Source organism: Pleuronectes platessa, chromosome 20 (genome assembly GCF_947347685.1).
Source record: "Pleuronectes platessa chromosome 20, fPlePla1.1, whole genome shotgun sequence".
Classification (NCBI taxonomy): domain Eukaryota; kingdom Metazoa; phylum Chordata; class Actinopteri; order Pleuronectiformes; family Pleuronectidae; genus Pleuronectes; species Pleuronectes platessa.
The window spans coordinates 15,998,264-16,016,579 of record NC_070645.1 but is presented as its reverse complement, the minus strand read 5'-3'; the positions used below and the strand labels follow the sequence as shown (position 1 = coordinate 16,016,579).

Genomic DNA, 18,316 nt, shown 5'->3' with positions numbered 1-18,316 from the left:
GGTGTTTCGGGGGCTCTAAAAGCTGAGGTCACTCTCAGGTGTGTGTGGTCGAACAGAAAACAGCTAGAACAACATTGCGAGTGCATTTCGCTCATTTCTTTGACTCATATCGTGCCGGTCCACTCTCTGTCTTCACTCATTTTCAAACTTCTCCTCCCACATAATGAACTCTTGTGCTTTCAAGATGTGGAGAATTTGGCAAGAAAACAACAGAAGTCACGAAGATTCGATCTTGGTTTACGCGCATATGTCATACTTTCAAACAGTTCGACGGAATTTATGGATGTCGAGATAAGATTTATTTACAGATTTTTCACTGCAGCTTTAGGCTGAAGCAGTAAAGTAGGTCTGTTATTTGGCAGTTGTGTAATTTGTGTTGGCAAAGAGCTGAAACTGTGGAACGCGTTAAAGCCCAGTTTAAAGCTGCAATGATCAGTTTTTGCAAGTATGGGTCAAATAACTATATGTAATAAGAAAGTGGGTCAATTGTTCAGATTCTCATGGCTCTCATAAGTGCTTTTTATCCAGCCGTAACAAAAAGCTTTGATAAAATCCCTGAATGCTCCGAAATCATCAGTAAACAACAAACTGTGAAACATTTAGTTGTTGGAGAAAGAAAAAAAAGAGCTAAAACGAGACAACTGGACTTTTCAGGTCACAAGAAACACCAGTTCAATTAAATGCTAATGTTGGAGAAGGCAACTGTTTGCTAACACATCATAGACACATGCAGTGTAAAGAATCCAGCAAACACAACTGAACCCGACTTGAACCCTAGTATCATTTATACAAAAATCTTCAAAACCCGGTCCCGTTGGGTCACGATGGGACCAGCCTTGGGTCAAGTATCCACACTTTAATGTGGAAGTCATGCTCAGTGATTAGTGGTACTGTAGCGGTGATGCTGTTTCTGACATTAGTTAGTTTTTTATTTCCAAATGAGGTTATTTTCTTTTTGCAGGACCTCCCGCGCTCTTTACGGTAAATCTCGTGTTCCCTCAGTTTGCCAGGGAGCTGAGAGAACTCCCTTCCAGCTGCACTTGGTGTTTAACTTTTTACTAATCACCGATGTCTTCACATCACCGAGGACAAGTCGAGTTGTTAACTTTGGCTTTTAAACCCCCAACGAGGAGCCAGTGAACACTGCCTTTTTAATTTGTGTGAAGAATTACCTCATCATCTAAAACACGCTCGGAGCTGCATGTGTGGTGAAGTTTCTCTGGTGGCGTTCATCTAAATCTGGATCTGTGGTAGTCAGGTATTAACTCTTTATAGTATTACTATTCCTTTATATTAAGGAATGTGGAGTGAATTTCCTTCCAGCTTAATGAAAACCAGAACACCCCCCACACACACACACACACACACTTATACAACCTTTCCACGCACGCACACTTCCTGAATTGGGAATGAAACCCAGCTGTGTGACTGTCAACGCCGCGGATCTCGCCAGTCATCTGTCATGAAGGATCTCGTCGGAAAGAAATATTCCACCAGTGTCCCCGTCAGGCCTTTTGAGTTTGACGCCATTTTCCTGACACGGCAAGAATAATGAGGAAAGTGCCGACGTGCAGAGACGCTGCTCTTTCTGTGGCACAAAAGTTGAAGTCGCTCTGGTGCAACACTCGCCGGGAGAGGAATCTCTGGGGCGGCTTGTTGAGTGAAGACTGGGTTCAGGAAAACAAGCACATCGCTGAGTGTAAACAAGTCGGTGGTGGGGGGGTTGTTTACGTGTCCCCTGCCCCTTCACCAGCAGGGCCCCCGAGGGAACTGCTGGACTCTTTAATGGAGGCTCCACGGCTATTTGTCCAGATGTGGGACTCTGCCCACACATGTCCTTTTGAGACCTTTACAAAAGAAAACAGCGAAATGTGTTGAATCCTGTCCTTTTTCATTGTTTTTACACAGGCATCCAGGAGGGCACCCAGTGCACCAAGTGTAAGAATGAATGGGCGCTGAAGACCTCCATCGCTCTGCTCTATGTGCTGTGTACCCTCCTCACCATCGCTGTTGCTGCGCTGGGATATAAAGGTAAAGACCCTTCTCCACTGGTCACAAAAACAATTGCCGACAAGCATTAAACATCCCAGTGATGCAGATTGTATTGTACATACTGTCCACGTGATTCAGGTACAAAGATCTAACAAATATTCACATGATTTGGTTTCTTCTTCTTCATGCTGCCAGGAGAGAAACAGTGAGTACAGTGAGTCTTTGTCTGTGAAGCATGAGATCAATGTTCTCAGGTGATGTTACGTTGTCATTATTTACACTTTATATCAGAAATGGAGTCTCTGGTCGATACAGATGAAGAAACTACTTGTTTCCCTGTTTCTATTCTTTCTATCTTCAAATTTACCGTTAAAACATATGAGTGGCATCGATCTTCTCACATTAAACACCCCAGCATATTTACTTTCCATGCAAATACATTTGTTTTTATTATTTGTGCTGCGGCTTTAATACAAAAGATGTGAATGGAAGTTATTGCTTTAAAGTTTGAAGAATTCCTCTTTTCTCATGTCCTCACTGTCAACAGCTTTTTTAGGGACTATTTGCTCTGAAAAGTGGAAAGTAAAGGTCCAATGAAAGCTGTTCACAGTAGCTGGGACTCTTCAAGACAGTGTCTTATTAAATGTACTTTTCAACACAATCCCATCTTTGTATCGAGGTGGAGGCCGAAACGATCTGAAACTATTTACATGACTCTGTAGCACCAGATGTTAGTTTGTAATATGGATTCAAAAGAACCTTTACGTTTCCACCCCCTCTGTCTCCACCTCACAAGCTTGTCTCCGTTTATTTTACCAACACCCCCAAAGCTCACACCGGCCCGGGGAAGGTCTTCAGTCTTTGTGGAACTGAACTTCCTGGTTGGCTTTTTTCTCCTTTTTTTTCCAGGGTCGTCTTTCGGGGAATTGAACTCTGAATGTCCGTGCCATAATTGTGCTAAACATTCCCACATGTGACCGATGTTTTGTTTTCTCGTCCCCTTCCTTTCAATTTGGGGAAAAAGCACGGAGCTAACATGTTCGAGGGGTTATCTGTGTGTCTTGAGTACATTAACAACGATGTCCCCTCAGTCCCCGAGCTCGACTCGGCCCTACTTGTTCCGAGCTGCGTGTTTTCATGCGGCCCTAATTGATCCCAGATGAGCGTTGACTGAACTCCACGCGATTTCACTGAAATTGGGTTTTTACTGGCACTGGAGCGCTGCTGTTACAAGGGAACCACGGCTCAGCCTAAACACACTCTCAGCTCCAGATGGTTATGAGGAGACCCAGAGTTTTCTCTATGCACTTAACACGTGTGCTTCTCTCCGTGCTCCATCGCTGACCCACACAAACGTCCTCTGTGGGTTTTTGTGTTTTGATGCAAGACATTTTCAGTGACCTCTTCCTTTTCCCTGCAGCACGTTGTCTAGATTGACGTTAGGGCTGCGGAGGATTTAAATCCAATTGATTTCTTCAAAGTCTTGAAGGAAAGTGACTGGAGGAGAGGACATGACCCATGTGGTTTACCTCTCATCCTCTCAAGAGTCATTTTAAATACTCACACAAACGGTGTCATAGAAGCACAGCATCCTCAGTGGTGTGCTAGAAAGGAAAGTGGATGACCCTGTAATAAACTTTATTTGTACAGCGCCTTTCATACAAGACATGCAGCTTAAATTGCTTTACATACAATATAGATAGGAGATCAAAATAAGTTAGAAGAATTTCCAATTCTTCCCACTATCCACAACATTTTATTTTTCAGTCCTGAGTTGTGTCTTGCAGGCTGCAGGTACAACCAGCATCAACCAGATCCCGGGCTGCTGACTCTTTGTGGCCTGAGAGGCATTCAAAGTTTATCCCCATCTTTTCTAACATTAGTACATGTACAGTAGTAGTCGTGCATCAAGGTTTAAGATGCTTGCTCAATAAAGCGTGGAGTTTACAATTCACTCACTGCATCGTAACTATTTATTACTCTTTCTGACTTTGTGCATATGGGGAAGTTGGACTTTACAAGACATCCTGGACTGAGTCGACACTCAGTTTCAGGAACCACCCACACAAGAGCTGGAGAGACTTCACTCTGGGTACAGCACAGCTCGTTTTTACAACGTTTGAAGTCTTCTGCCAAAGTAATGCTTCCCTCTGAGGCCCCCGATGCAATTTCAGTTTCTTCGCATGTGTGTTTTATGGTTAATTTTGCTGCAGGGTGATGCAGCGAGTTTCTCTGAAGGCCGGCACAGGAACAGAACGGGTGGAAAAGGCCCAAAGGTTTCTGTGCGTGGGAGTCTGTTTGTGTCGGTTTCAGTTTCCAGTGTGTAAGTGTCGTTGAAAGAAACAATGTGCCTCAGGTGGACGTGAATCAAAGTGTGTTTTGTGCTCTAGAGCACGGGACTGTATGTTCCTGTGTTTCTGGAAATATTCACCATTTAGTTTTCTGTTTGGAACATTTCCTGTCCGACTGATACATTTCTCTCATGACTGAAACCTGAAAGTTAGGATTCTGATACGTCAAAGAGGGCGAAGAAAGCAAACAAAAAACCGCTCTGACCATATGTTGTGACGTCTGTAGATGGAATAATACATTTCCATGTACTGCTGAGGTTTTTAGATTTAAAGGGATGGTTTCACATTTGGGGAAATATACTAGATTAGCCTGGATACAGGGTGAAACATTCAGCCTGGATTGGTCCAACGCTGTCTCCAAACATGACCTGAAGTCTGGGCATTTTCAGGAAAATGTCTGGAAAAATGTCTTTCTACCACAAGACGGATATAAAACTGGAAAAATATAAACATCTGTACGTATAGAAGACGTTGTAAAAATGTAAACTTGAAAAGACAATACGAATTGAGAGAATTTGGCGATATTGGGCCAACACCGGTGTCAATGAGCTGACAACAAATCATGATATCCTCACCGGAGTTTATAAGTTATGTCCTACCTCCTGCTGCTCTCCCCAGACTCTACTCCTCGCCAGAAATGTTCCTGCTGTTGTGAACTGGTCAGATCTAAATAAATCTCCTCCTGCATTCTTCTGATGTGAAAGGCAAAGTCCAGAAAATGTTCTGGACATTTTCCGGAGTCTATACCTGAAAACAGCTGGAGAGTAACAGAATTCTCCTACCAGCATCTCTTGAGAGCAACAATAAACAGATTCGAACATGTATTGTTTGTTAAATCGGTACAAAACTGTGTGTAGTGACTATGTGTAGTGTAATGACAAGCAGTTCTGCCCATGGCTGTGGCAGCGACATCCTTAATGCTAAGCTACCTGAGTGCTGGCTGTAGCTCCATATCTATGTGGAATCATGTCTTTCTCGTGTTGTGACCTCTGGAGGTGGCGGCCCTGTGGCTCAACTGTCCTCCACACAGCTTGGACACAGCTTCCCAGCAGAGGAGCTCATGCATCTACCAGTTAAAAGAAGTGTCCCCCTGGCGAGGCTGGTGGTAGATGTGGGCTGATTCCCTGGAATCCCAGACACATTCCAGAGGAAATGAATGCTGGTGTCGCCGGTGGGGGCGTGAAGAGCCTCCGTGCCACAGCGTCTGTCTCCTCTGGGCCGTCTTTGATCCGTTCTGTTTACAGAAGACACCCCCTAGGTCACTTCCTGTCCCCGGGGCTCTCAGCAGTGTCTCCCCTGTCTCTGTCATTGATCACTCCACTGCATCTTTGCTGAATCACAGTTTCCTCCTTCCTTCCTCTGGCTTTTTGTGAAAGTTCTACCTTGTCTGTCTCGGACCCTGAATGTAATTGCATTACCTAGAACCCCAGAGATTATGATAATCAATTCTACCATTATTACATGCCTACAAGATTTGTAGACGCATCTCTTATTGTATATGTCAGTGAATTTCATTGGTTTCCTCTCTGATCCCTTTCATAAATGATGTCTGTGGTTGCAGGCAGTTCTGCTCTGTTAATAAAGGACGGATCCTGTGATGAGACTGACTAACCTTTGTCCTCCTGCTTTGTTTCAGTGGTGCAAAGAGTCGACAGCGTGTCTGAAGGTATCGCAAACTATGGAGGGAAGATAGTTGCTGTTGAGACTGATTTGAAAAAGCTCGGTAAGTCTTGAGTACAAACGCAGGATTAACACTGAAGTGAAAGTGAAAAAAAACGATTTAATCGATTGTGGAAATTTCTGCTTTAGACGATCAAACGGGAGAGAAGTCGGAGAACACCACCACAGAGATCCATACTTTTAAGAACAACATCTGGACCCTTCAGAGGCAGCTTGCTGCAGTGCAGGAACACATCCACAGCGATCAAGTTAAGCTGAGTCAGCTGCAGAACATTGGCTCTGACATCCAGAGCACCCAGGGCTCCATCCAGGGCGTCCAAGAGAGCAACACAGCTACCTTACGCTCTGTAAATGGCACCCTGCAGTCTTACGGCAGCATCATTGAGAGTCTGCAGGAAGACACGGTCCAGCTGCAGGCGGAACTGACGCAGCAGGTGAGGCTCCAGAACCAGGCGCTGTTCAGCATCAGCAAACTGAACCTCACCCAGGCCCAGCAGAGAGGCCTCATCGGCGCTCTGCAGCGCTCAGTGGATGACACCAGCCAGGCCATCCAGAAAATGCGCAGTGACTTTCAGAACCTTGAGCAGACAAGCCGACAGACTCGCTCCGACGCCGAGTGGCTTCGGGGTAAAGTGGAAAAATTGGAAACCTTGGCCAGCAATGCCTCGACTCTGGCCAGGGCCAACAACGATGGCCTGGATGATGTGGGATCACAGCTCACTTTAATGGCCAACCAGTTCCAGAACACCAGCAGCCTGGCTGAAGCTCATGACCAGACCTTGAGGGAGATTATGGATCAGCAGAGGGACTTCAGCAACCTCACGTCCACCAAGTTTGACCGGCTGGAGGTTCGCCTGGATGAGTCCGAGCAGAGTATGGACCGCGTGACCGGCAATATCAGCTTCACCACGCAGCTCTTGGGCGCCATCAACCTGAACCTGAACGACTTACGCTCTTGTTCCGTGACAGTCGGCCGTCACTCTGACTTCTTGTTAAACCTCAACAGTAGCGTGAGGGACGTGAGGACAGAAGCATCAGGTCTGAGGTCACAGCAGGAAGAGCTGGCAGCCCGTGTGGACAAGGAAGTCACCAACCTTTCTATTGTCATGGAGGAGATGAAACTGGTGGACACCAAGCACTCGCAACTAATAACCAACTTCACTATTTTACAGGGTGAGGGATATGCTTCAAATAAATAGGATAATTTGCTTGCTTGAGTTGGTTGAGATCGACACCACTCTCATGACTAGTACAGTAAATATGAAGCTTGAGCCAGCAGCCAGTTAGCTTAGCTTAGCAAAGAGCTAAGCTAACTGCTGCTGGTTTTAGCTTCACATTTATCGCATACTAGAGGTGTCAATCTGGAGTGGTGTAAATTTTAACTAGTAATATTTGTATTTCAGGTCCCCCTGGTCCCAGAGGGCCAAGAGGGGACAGAGGATCTCAGGGGTCATCTGGTCAGCCTGGCCAAAAAGGAGAGAAAGGGGAAAAGGGTGGTCCAGGGATACAAGGACCCAAAGGAGAGAAGGGTATTCCAGGATTACCGGGTTATCCAGGGTCAAAAGGTCCACCAGGCCAAACTGGCAACCCTGGGTCCAAGGGCACCCGGGGGTCAGGAGGCCGGGCTGGTCCTCCCGGAGGTAAAGGCGAGCCAGGTTCTGCCGGTTTGCCTGGAAGAGATGGACAGTCTGGCCCACAGGGGGCACAGGGCCCACCAGGTATCAGAGGCTCAGTGGGACCAGCTGGGGAGCCAGGGCCAAGGGGACTGCCCGGACCACTGGGGCCTCAGGGGCCAGCAGGGCCACCGGGACATCCAGGGATCCCATTTCAGGTTCCATTAATTCCTATGGACCCTGTCTCTTTGCAGGATGAGGCAGTAGCTCCTACGCTGTGGGCTCCTGGTAATTTTTCCTCATTCTTTTTGTCATAACATATTTGCTCTGATGTAGAAATCAAATAATATAAGTTGCTTCTTTTGTCATCCTAAAATATTGCGTTGAGTCAGCTAGCATGACAATATATAGAAAGACATAATAATGTATGTCGAAAGATTTAACATATTCAAATATTCTTTCTGTCAAATAGAAAGTTACTTGCAGGAACTGGTTATCTTAGATTATCTTTTTGCTTATCTTAGTTTAGCTAGTGCTGGGAACAATGGGAAACAGCTAGCCTGTCTGTCAGGGAACGAAATCCCCCTACCAGCAGCAGGAGCTTTGTGATAAGTGATGGGTGGTAGCAAATATACCTGCTGACTGTAGCTTCATTCCGTATTTACCATACAGAAGAGATAAGTATTAATCTTCTCCTTGCCTCTGCCGTGAAGGTATTGTTTTCGTATGCTTGTTTGTTTGTTAGCAGGATTAGGCAAAAACTGTTTACCATGAAATCTTGTGGAGGGCTGGGAAGCGACCACATTCAATTTTGGAGTGGATCTCCCTGGTGATGCCTTTCAATTTGGTAAATGCAATCGCTCCATGTTTTGCAGGATGCCCGGCCGAGTGGGTAAACTTCAGAGACAAGTGCTACTTTTTCTCCAAAGACCTGCACAGTTTCGATGACGCGAGAGCGACGTGCAAATCCAAATCTGCTTCGCTGCTGATCATCAGCGACATGGAGGAACAGGTGACTAGTTATGACTCCATCTCTGTCCCAATAAATTAAATTCCCTAATCGGATCTATTTACATGTGTGTCATTGCTCCGTAATGTGTCAGGTAACGATGGTTTCTCTCCTTGTGTGACCTCAGACTTGGCTGCAGAAGCAGGCGTTTGGAAAAGGTTATTTCTGGATGGGTCTGACCGACAGGGAGGAGGAGAGTGTGTGGCGCTGGTTGGACGGGACTCAACCTGCTTTCACGTCAGTATTAAATCAAAAATCTATCATAGGAAAGATTTTCTGTTCCTGGGATGGAGATCTCATTTCAGGGCATAAAAAAAACACTGCTTTCCAATAATAATAACAAGCACTGAGCATAGAAATTTAAAGATTAAGCCGCGGGTTCTGCAGTTCCATGAAATAACACCAAATAAACACTTGCATTCCTGTGAAAATCTCAAACTTAATGGTACTTCTTGACTTGCAAAACTCCCATTTCTCAATCCTGCTGCTCCTGCAAACAAAAGACCTTAAAATCCATTCAACCGTCATTTACACAAGGTCCAATGAAAGCAGGGACTTATCTTTTTGAACTCTGGACAACATAGGCATTAATCCAACATTGAGGCAAACATTGAAAGTTGTGTAATTCATCGCACCAGCATTAAATCAAATCTAAAAAGCAGAAACCTGGGATCTGCACTTGTATCATAGTACTGTAGATAAAGAAATACTCAATCCTGGAATTCCTCCTTCTTTTTTCTTTGGGTTTCAACCACAACTGCAGATGTAATAATGTGATGTAAGATCGCCCCCTGTTGTTTGCCTGCAGGAAGTGGAAGCCGGGTCAGCCTGACAACTGGGGCCATGGGCATGAAACAGGAGAAGACTGTGCGGGGCTCATCCATGAAGGGTTATGGAACGATTTCCTCTGTGAAGATCTCATAAGCTTCATCTGTGAGATGGAAGCGGAGGCTCGTACGTCCATTTTTGTCTTTTCTGTGCACGCTTTTGTTTTGTTTTCTCTGCATCTGTTATCTTCTTGCTCAGAAATTGTGTGTCCTAATATTGTTCTGTATCTTTTTCTGAAGTTCTTCTACGATCGCCCGGATCATAGCGATGTCTTGCCAGCGAGCTTGCAGTGAGCAGCTAGACTTCCCCTGTGTAGGAAAGGTCCACGGACGCAGCTCATGGAGAGAGTCCTTACGGAGAGAGCAGAGGGACAAATTTCAAATGAGCCGGGGGCTGCAGCGGAATAATGTCTCTCCGACACTGAAGAGATGCCTTTCTCCTCCAGAGTGAAAACAAGTCCAACTTCACCAGCAAGTGCAATACAGCAGGGCGACCACAGACGGAGGAGAGTTTTTATTTTTTCAAATTACCAAATCATCAATATGTATATTGACAATTTGGTAATTATATTTTTTATGGTTATTTGAGATGCATTCAATGAAACTGTATTCTATGAGCAACTGAGTATCTGAATGTATATATCATTATGCAACTTTTGTAGGAAAACAAATTCTATGAAGCCAAATGGACTTAACCATAGTGCTTTATATAGCATGTGACATGTGTTTTATTAAAGAGAATATAAAAGGTACAAATACATGTAGCTGATGTGCTATCTTTGAGGAACTGGTATCTAACCTCACGAATGTCTATATAGCATTTTCATTTATATGAGTACGAATTAATGAAGTATTTACACAAAAACAGAAAAAAAAAGTCCAAATCAAATGTTACAGTTTAATACTCTGTGTATGATGATGCAGTATTTTGTGATTATGAGATTTATTTGTCCTTACTACAGACATATGTATGTTTATATATATATTTGAGAATCTGTGGATCCTACCTACAAATAGAAAATGTACCATTTTCTGCCCTCAGGTATTTCCTGTTTTAACAAAAACAACAAAAACATTTGATTTTAAATATTAAGGAAGATGAAGGAAACACTCAAAAATAAATATGTAAAACCCGAGAAATGTTTGTTAATTGTTTTGTTTATACATTTTCACACACGTTCAGATATTCGATTACTGATACTTTAAATTTCTGCTTAAATAATGTGTGAAGGTCATCACCAAGCTCTCCACAGTATTGTAGGATTTAGTTTATTGATTTTGCACAAAAAAAAAAAGGTATTTTCACATTTCTAATGTTTTTCCTGACATTTACTTTTATAGTTTTTCTCCTCTCTAACCCAGAGTATATGCAAAGCGGTTGGTTTTCTTAGATATGCAGTTGCCTATGCAGTTCATCAACTAACTTACATGTCCTCTCAATCGTTTTCACATCCTGCTGCAGGTCAAAACTCTAATTTACAGTCCGTCCTTCAGCTGCACAGAAGAGTGAAAGGATCTTACAATAGCACCTTTTGTAGGAAGGGAATCTAACTACCTCTGTATCAACACAGACATCAGGTTCTCGGTTAAAAAACAAAACAGAAACAGCGACTGGAGACGCTCGCGTTAAATCTGAATTGCAGCGCTGCGACTTTTGCAATGACTCAAATTGCACTCCTGTAAATGAGTCTGACACAGTGAACATCCAGGCAACATGAAGTAACGCAGGAGTCGAGCCTAGTGAGACAAAACGTTTTAAGTTTGAGCTGGGTTCGCTCTTAGTGATACGGTATGTGAATAAATCATCTTGTTAAGAAATATACCTGCTTTTTTCACATTGCATCATTTACACATAAAGGTAAAACAAACGTACACAAAAGAAGCACTGTATTGTCTAAATGTAGATTTATTGATATGATGAATATTTTGCTCTTTTTGAAACCTGTTTTACAGCCACTCTATGTTTGTATAAAACCTGTGGTGGTGGAATACACCTGAAAAAAAATTAAAAAAGGGCAAATTTTGTCAGATAGGAGGTGACACTGGGACTCTTACAACTTACAAACTTCTTCCCATGTTTCATTTCAAATTTCTCCCGCAAGTGTGGTGGATCGTGTTTTTCATGTTTGGTGCAACAAGACGCGGCGAGGCTGATGGGTAAATTTGTGCTGAGACACAACGCCAGGCTTCCGTCTCCAGCTCCAGTAACACTGGTTTGGATCGTAAACATGTTTCCTATATAATCACTCAGGTTAGGGATCAAACCTGTAAAGAAACAACTTAGGAGGAGTTATCGCTGGTGGCCGCCGTCCTCTCCGCGGCCCGTCCCGTCCTGTGCAATGTATAGTGTTAACGGCGATGATGTGAGCGGTGGGGGAGGAGGGGTGAGGGTGAGGGAGGTGGAGGCAGGCTGGCTCAAACGAAGGCCCGAGGTGGTGCACGTCTAGACGTCCTTCTCCACGATGACCTCCCCGTGAAGCACCCTTCTCCTCTGCCGCAGCATGTGGAAGAACAGCTGAGGAAACACTGGGGAACAAGAAAAAAAAGGACGAATCATAGAATAAATACTTTAATCCGGGACATTTATCCAGAGTTCACGTCTGAAAGCGGCTTTAGAGCTGAATTAAACCTGAAAAACACAACTGTAACGCACACACAACTGTGAACACAACCTGGACCTAATTCTGAGAGACAAGCAGGACACTGGATGTATTTTTATGAAACAATTAATATACAATATGCCAATTACAATATATACATCTTTGTATATAGTTTCAATAAAACATCTAAAAACAGGCTACTGTCTTGTACTGGATATTGTTCAGGTGTACAAGTATAAGATGAGTCCTCAAACATCAATCAGTGGATGAGACAAAATTTAACAAGTGAAATTAGGTTGAATATTGTAGGAAAACTGTTTAATTGCTTCCCAGTAGAAGCATCATGATGATACTGAAGATATAGTGATGCAACACTTCTCTCATACCTCATATTCCGAAATATCCCTCTCTTTAAAATGCACTGGTCCATGTTATAAATCACTGGGGGGGACAGTTTGATGAGAGGACGGGATTTTCATGACATTTTATATGGTCATTTTATATTTGAACTAATATCTGAAACAAATTTACCTTCAATTATCTTCAGTAGACAATCTAGAGTATAAACGATTAAAAGTTTTTCTATGCTGTCAACTCCTCGACTATTTTAAATCACAAATCCCTGGCCTCTTATTTAGAACAGAGCACGTTAGCTTTATTTTCTGCAGCAGGGAAGTTGCGGCTCACGGGTCCCAGGGCATAATCCCCAAGGCTAAAAAAAAACGGTGTCAAAGTGAAAACGCTGCTTACGTGGGATGTAGGACAGCATGACGGCGATGAGGCAGTAGTAGTAGTCAAACGACACGTTGTACTTGTTGGGAAGCCTCATGGAGTACATCCCGGACCTGCGCACAAACGGCAGGGCGGCGTAAATGGTGAACAGCTCTCCAACGACTCCCAGAGGGTACAGGACGATGAAGAGGTTGTATCTGGGAAGGAAAAGAGAGAGGCATGTATTTAAAATCCAGAAGCGTGTCACACACATACACACACACTCACATGTACAGGGATGTTAACACACTCACATGCATGGTCAAACAAGCCCCCACACACACACACACACACTTTGTTGCCCGGTGAAAAGAAGGTTTATTGTGGCACGATGAGGTAGTGAGCAAAGCTTCGCCCTCCGACAACTGTCAGCAACTGGATCGCTGCACTAAATGGTCGACTGACAGCGGCCTTGGATAGATTTTGACAACTTGGCATACACACACACACACACACACACACACAAATGCATACACACAAAGTCCCTTGTGTTTGGATGATAACTGATGTTTACTGTGCATGTCGGCTGTACTTTTATAGACTGGTTAAGAACGGCACATCAAACTCTGGTCCCATAAAACTCATAAAAGAGAGATTGGGGTTGAAGGGAATGTCTCTTTGTAAAACTCCCGAGGTGCAAAAAACGATTCACAAACTGTCATCTTCTCGTCTTTCTCTCTGCAAAGGTCGGCCCCTGCACTAAAGTGTGAGCTGGCGACTTGGTGACGGCTCCAGGCCTCCCGGGTGCGACATGTGCCATGACTCAGGACCGCAGGAGATCCTGTACTTAGTCAAGAGCGGAGCAAAGGCTCGGGGGAGCGTCTCAACGGATGTGAGAGAAATGTTGGGCGAACATTCCATGACCAAAACAGATGGTCTTAAAAACGGGAGCAGCTGAACATGAGCCCCTCTCCGGGGGCCTGGCGTCTCCGCCATGCTTAAAGAAAGAGGCGAGGGGTGGGGGGGGAGGGAGGAGAGGGCCGGTCGGAGCAAAATAAAACAAAACACAGGAGGCTTTCAAGGAAAAATGAATTATCACCTGATGATTACACGACACACAAGAGGGGGACGAATATTTAAATAAGTCGAAACCCAGAGATCGTCTCACAAAGTACGAGTTGATGAAATCCTTGAATTTCACTTTTTTGATGCACCATCTCTCTCTCTCTCTCTCTCTCTCTCTCTTGCCAGGCCTGGGTGCTGGACAGATATCAATGTGTACAGCTGACCGCCCAGCGACTCCAATTTCAGCTGAGCTACTGTAGCGAGGCGACGCCCGGCTAGACTGCCACGTCACAAGAGCTCTTCATACAGTAGAGAGCAGTGGGTCACCTCACCCGGCGGCCCGGAGATGTGTCCACCATCACGACATGTCACTCATCGTGAGAAATGTCTCCTTGTTGTCCTTGTCATGCTTCAAAATAAGGATGTTTGGATTCAAAACTGTATATTTTTCCATTTTTAATTAATCAACATGGATTTTTATATCCAATCTTGCAGTTGTAGGTAGAAAAAAAAACTTTAACATTATAAACGATCATTTGTTTTGCCTTTAATCTACAGTTAATAATTAAAATATCGGATTAAACCCTAAAATGATTAGGTTCATCATTATCAGTGTTGGTAGTTAGTTCACCCAGACAGAGAACAGCTAACAAGGTGCTAATCAATAACCAAACACATGCTGGTTCTCCCTGTGTTAGCCGAGCGACACCTAATACACACACACATGAATCGGCTACTTCCTGGAGTTTACCACACACAAGACATGCTCGGACACAATGTCCGACTCATTAATGACAATTCAAGCTCATCCCAGCCTCGGGGCACTGCTATTCTCCACCTGGCCCATTTGATGAAGTACGGCAGGTGGTGGAGCAGGTTGAATGTGTAGTAGGAATATCTGGTGATCTCCGTCACCGTCCACACGACCAGGAATAGGATTACGCTCTCTTCATTCTGGATCTTCAGTTAAATCAGGGAAATGGCAAAGTGAGATGTTTGCATGAGTCAAACCTGCTGCTGTTGATGCTCCTGTTACCTGTGTGTGAATGTATCTGAGCAAAGATAAGAAGTGTTGAAGGTATAAAACAAAATAAACTGTGAAAAGAAGCTTCATTTGATAAGACTCTAGACCCAGAGTCCCAGAACTTACTTGAGATTACAGAGCTACAGTATATTAGATTGCATATATACATTCTACTGTATCTGTGCTGGTAATAAAACTTATTTTTGTGCATTTTCTCACTGAGAAATAAATTGTGTTTATTATACGTCACCTGTCTGATGCTGTTGGTGATGAACCAAACCATGAAAATCCGTGAACACACTTGAACCCCGGTTACAATCACAGACGTCCTCACGATTCCTACGGCACAGCAGGAGAAACCAAAACCAATGATTATTTGACATGTAAGAAAATGGGCCTGAATTTGAATGTAAAGTGACTAAAATCATCACATACCAATGGCACAATGTCCCACCTGTAAGAAGAGATACGTGAAATGAATTGTATAATATTCTATCCTATCTCCTTTCTGAATAATGATTATGATCGATTCTTTATATTCAGTGCTCTATTCGGCGTCTTACCTCAACTAATGCAAAGGTCTGGAAGAACTTGAGTGTCCTCGCTATACTCCTGTACAGACCCTTGTGTGTGCCTCTCTGGACGTAGAAGCGCATCATTGAAATCGCCAAAACCAGCCACCTGCAGAAAAAAACAACAATAAAGGTCCCAGTTAACATGACTGAGAACCCCAACGCTGGCACAACATGGAAGGGAACTTGCATTTTCTCCAGGTGCCTTCATTGTTATGCAAAACTCAATGTATGTTATGCAAACTGCTAAAGTCTCCAGCATTACTGATCCTGTCAGTTTTGGGCTTCGGTACCAAAACACTTGCAGACAGATATTTTGTAAAGTATCTGAAGTCACAGTTGCAGCATCGACACCAAATGAGGAAACCTTGTGCAGAGTACATCGCAATTTTGTAATTTAGTAAACTCGTAATTTAGTATGAATAGAGAAATATATAAAAGTGAGCAACTGAACCGAAGTAGAACACGTGTGGAGAACCTTTGTGGACCCAATCTTAAAGCAAAAGTTGAGGTGAGCATGAAGACACTGTTTAATTTTCAGTATTTTCATCGAGAGTGAAACTGACAGAAGCGTCATGTTACATTCAGTACCAACATAACCTAGCACAAAACTTTAAAATCTTTTTAACCAAACTTTAACAGCTACAGCATTGGAGTTTAAAGCAAAATCCCTATTACAGTGCTGGCTTGCACCAAAGTCTTAAAGGTTGTTCTTATTCTCCTTTATATTATTCACCTAATCTACAGTAGAGTCTGAGGCTTCCTTATCATGAAACTGCTTGTTCCTGTTTTATTATAAATGTTCTGTTGCTCAATCACTCGATCAACTGTTCGAATATTACACCTTCAGTTTGAACCTGCTCCTCCTGAAACATGTGAAAGATTCAAACGTTCAACCAACAACAAATATTAGCACGTGCACACATTAAGGCTGTTTCACTGATGGGAAGCTTTTGTAGATGTATGGATCCTTTTCATCAAACTGAGTCCTGATTCTGCAACGTGCAAAACACAATGGAACTGAAACAGTGGAGGAGGAGATTCCTTCATAACAGACCACAGCCATGAAAGATTATATCACAGAGCTGTTTACAGGGTCACTGGTATTAACAACTTAGTAGGTGGACCGCTGGATGGGAAACACAGTACGGCTGCAGCTAACGATTATAGACGTCATTGATTAACATATTTGTGATTGATTAACAATACGCTGAATATAAAAATATGACGAAATATAGTTCAGTTGATGTCCGTGCACGTCACAGTTCTGAGACTTGAAACCTTACGTTCATTTGGCCTTTTGAAATTATAGCTTTATGCTTTTGTACAAATTTAAACGACAAACATTAAACTGAATTTTAGGTTTGTGTATAGGATAAGAACGTGACATGATGGATGATAAACCATCAGTACTCTTCACTGTTTAATATTGAACTGTATCAACCCAGCAGCGTCAAAGTTGTGTTAAAAACCAAGTAAAGGAAGTTTGTCTAGTTGAGCTACAAAAACTACACCAGTATTATTATCACAGGTTAATCATTACCTGTGGCAGCCTTCTTAAAAACTCAAAAGATGTTTAGTTTGTCCAGTCTGGGCTACTGTAATAAACATGGCAGCCTCCGTAGAGAGGACCCTCTCCTGATGTAAACATACAGTGTGTAAATATAAAGTATCCATTCTACGGGTAAGAAGTTAAGAAGTTGTACAATTTAGATGTTTAAAGTTAAAACATCACTAGGAGTATTTTATATTTAATTTCTACCATTAGATCCATTTCACCTAAATCGCACACCCAGGACCTTTAAGGTGCAGGAAGACTTTAATGCACATTTTAATAAAGAGATAAAAACACAGATTGGTCCATAATAAAAAGGCCAAATGTGAAATGTTTAGCACTTTCTCAAACCCATCAGAGCAGCAGATATGAAGCTGTTATTGACTATCGATCCCCTGAGAGTTCAGATAAGTGTTGATCCTCATCTTTCCTCTTTGACAACAAACGACACAAACTTTGTTTTGAAATCCACTGATAATTTCAAACAAACAAAAAAGTTTGTGTTGTTGCAGGAAAAAGTGCCGGATGAGCGTTTCCCAGGCTGAGCTCCAATGTCACTGTCAGTCCGGCTATACTTATCACTACAGTGGGAGCTGTGGGCCTCCAGGCGCTCAGCCCTATTTGGACACGGCTGCAGCCAGCGCCAGTCTGTCACTTTAACCCAACACCATTCATTCATTTTACAACCTCACTTTAACCAACGTGTTAGTTTTTTAACACGTTTCCCTCAGTGTTATAATTCCCTCTGGTTTTCCCTCTTAGTGCGTCTGGACAGATCCAGGGATTCGAACGAGCGCTTTCGGTCCTGCCACAGACGCACAGTCCTATAAACAGCAACACATGCTCCGGGGGGGTTTTCATGGAGCCGATCAACTTTTCTCTTATTAATAGGGGAGAGGTGGGGGGGCGCACGATGACGCACGTACCCGGCGGTCATGGCGATGTTGTAGAAGGTGAGCCATGCGGTGGCGACGGCGCTTTTCGTCCGCTTCTTGTTGTTGTTTTCCTTCTCCTCGACCGTGCCGTCCTCCTCGCTGGACGCCATGGCACCGGGGGCAGGGTGGGGAAGTCGGGGAGGGGAGGGGAGCGGACAGCTGGGGCTGCGAGGGAGGGGAGCGGTGGGGGGTCATCCATCCATCTCTATCCGAGCCGATCCCCCCCTCTCTGTGTCTCTGCCGGGACAAGTGCGTGGCCTGCCGGTGGGTCAGGGGCTGGTACAAGTCCAAACATTTAATAAAGTCCCTCTGTCCTATTTCAAACTTTAGTAACTACAGGGGCGTAGCTAGACGTTGTGGAGCCCCTGGGGGAATACTGCTT

General features: G+C 43.8%; 2 protein-coding genes across 2 annotated transcripts in view; one reads left to right on the top strand and one right to left on the bottom strand.

The window, feature by feature from the left end:
* Nucleotides 1–10,612, top strand: part of LOC128425683 (collectin-12) — a 31,653-nt gene extending 21,041 nt beyond the window's left edge. Inside the window, exons 3-10 of the mRNA XM_053412413.1 lie at nt 1,909–2,031; nt 5,980–6,066; nt 6,153–7,196; nt 7,427–7,924; nt 8,512–8,648; nt 8,773–8,882; nt 9,454–9,599; nt 9,713–10,612. Coding sequence (XP_053268388.1) covers nt 1,909–2,031; nt 5,980–6,066; nt 6,153–7,196; nt 7,427–7,924; nt 8,512–8,648; nt 8,773–8,882; nt 9,454–9,599; nt 9,713–9,738 — 2,171 coding nt within the window. The 3' untranslated portion in view covers nt 9,739–10,612. The remainder of the gene's footprint in view (nt 1–1,908; nt 2,032–5,979; nt 6,067–6,152; nt 7,197–7,426; nt 7,925–8,511; nt 8,649–8,772; nt 8,883–9,453; nt 9,600–9,712) is intronic.
* Nucleotides 10,613–11,210: 598 nt separating this feature from the next.
* Nucleotides 11,211–18,050, bottom strand: hacd1 (3-hydroxyacyl-CoA dehydratase 1). Its single transcript, XM_053412416.1, has 7 exons — nt 17,926–18,050; nt 15,436–15,553; nt 15,308–15,326; nt 15,123–15,211; nt 14,687–14,808; nt 12,823–13,001; nt 11,211–11,998 (listed from the first exon to the last, which is right to left on the bottom strand). Exons 1-7 carry the CDS (start codon nt 18,042–18,044, stop codon nt 11,916–11,918), a joined length of 729 nt encoding a protein of 242 aa, XP_053268391.1. The 5' UTR covers nt 18,045–18,050; the 3' UTR covers nt 11,211–11,915.
* Between the last annotated feature and the right edge of the window lie 266 nt (nt 18,051–18,316).

Bases quoted from the DNA above. Each gene is read 5' to 3' on its own strand.
- hacd1 (XM_053412416.1), bottom strand. From the start codon at position 18,044: ATGGCGTCCAGCGAGGAGGACGGCACGGTCGAGGAGAAGGAAAACAAC. The intron at 14,809-15,122 runs GTGACGTATAAT...ATTTAACTGAAG, and splicing joins TCACCAACAGCATCAGACAG to ATCCAGAATGAAGAGAGCGT. The intron at 11,999-12,822 runs GTAAGCAGCGTT...CTTGTTCCCCAG, and splicing joins CATGCTGTCCTACATCCCAC to TGTTTCCTCAGCTGTTCTTC.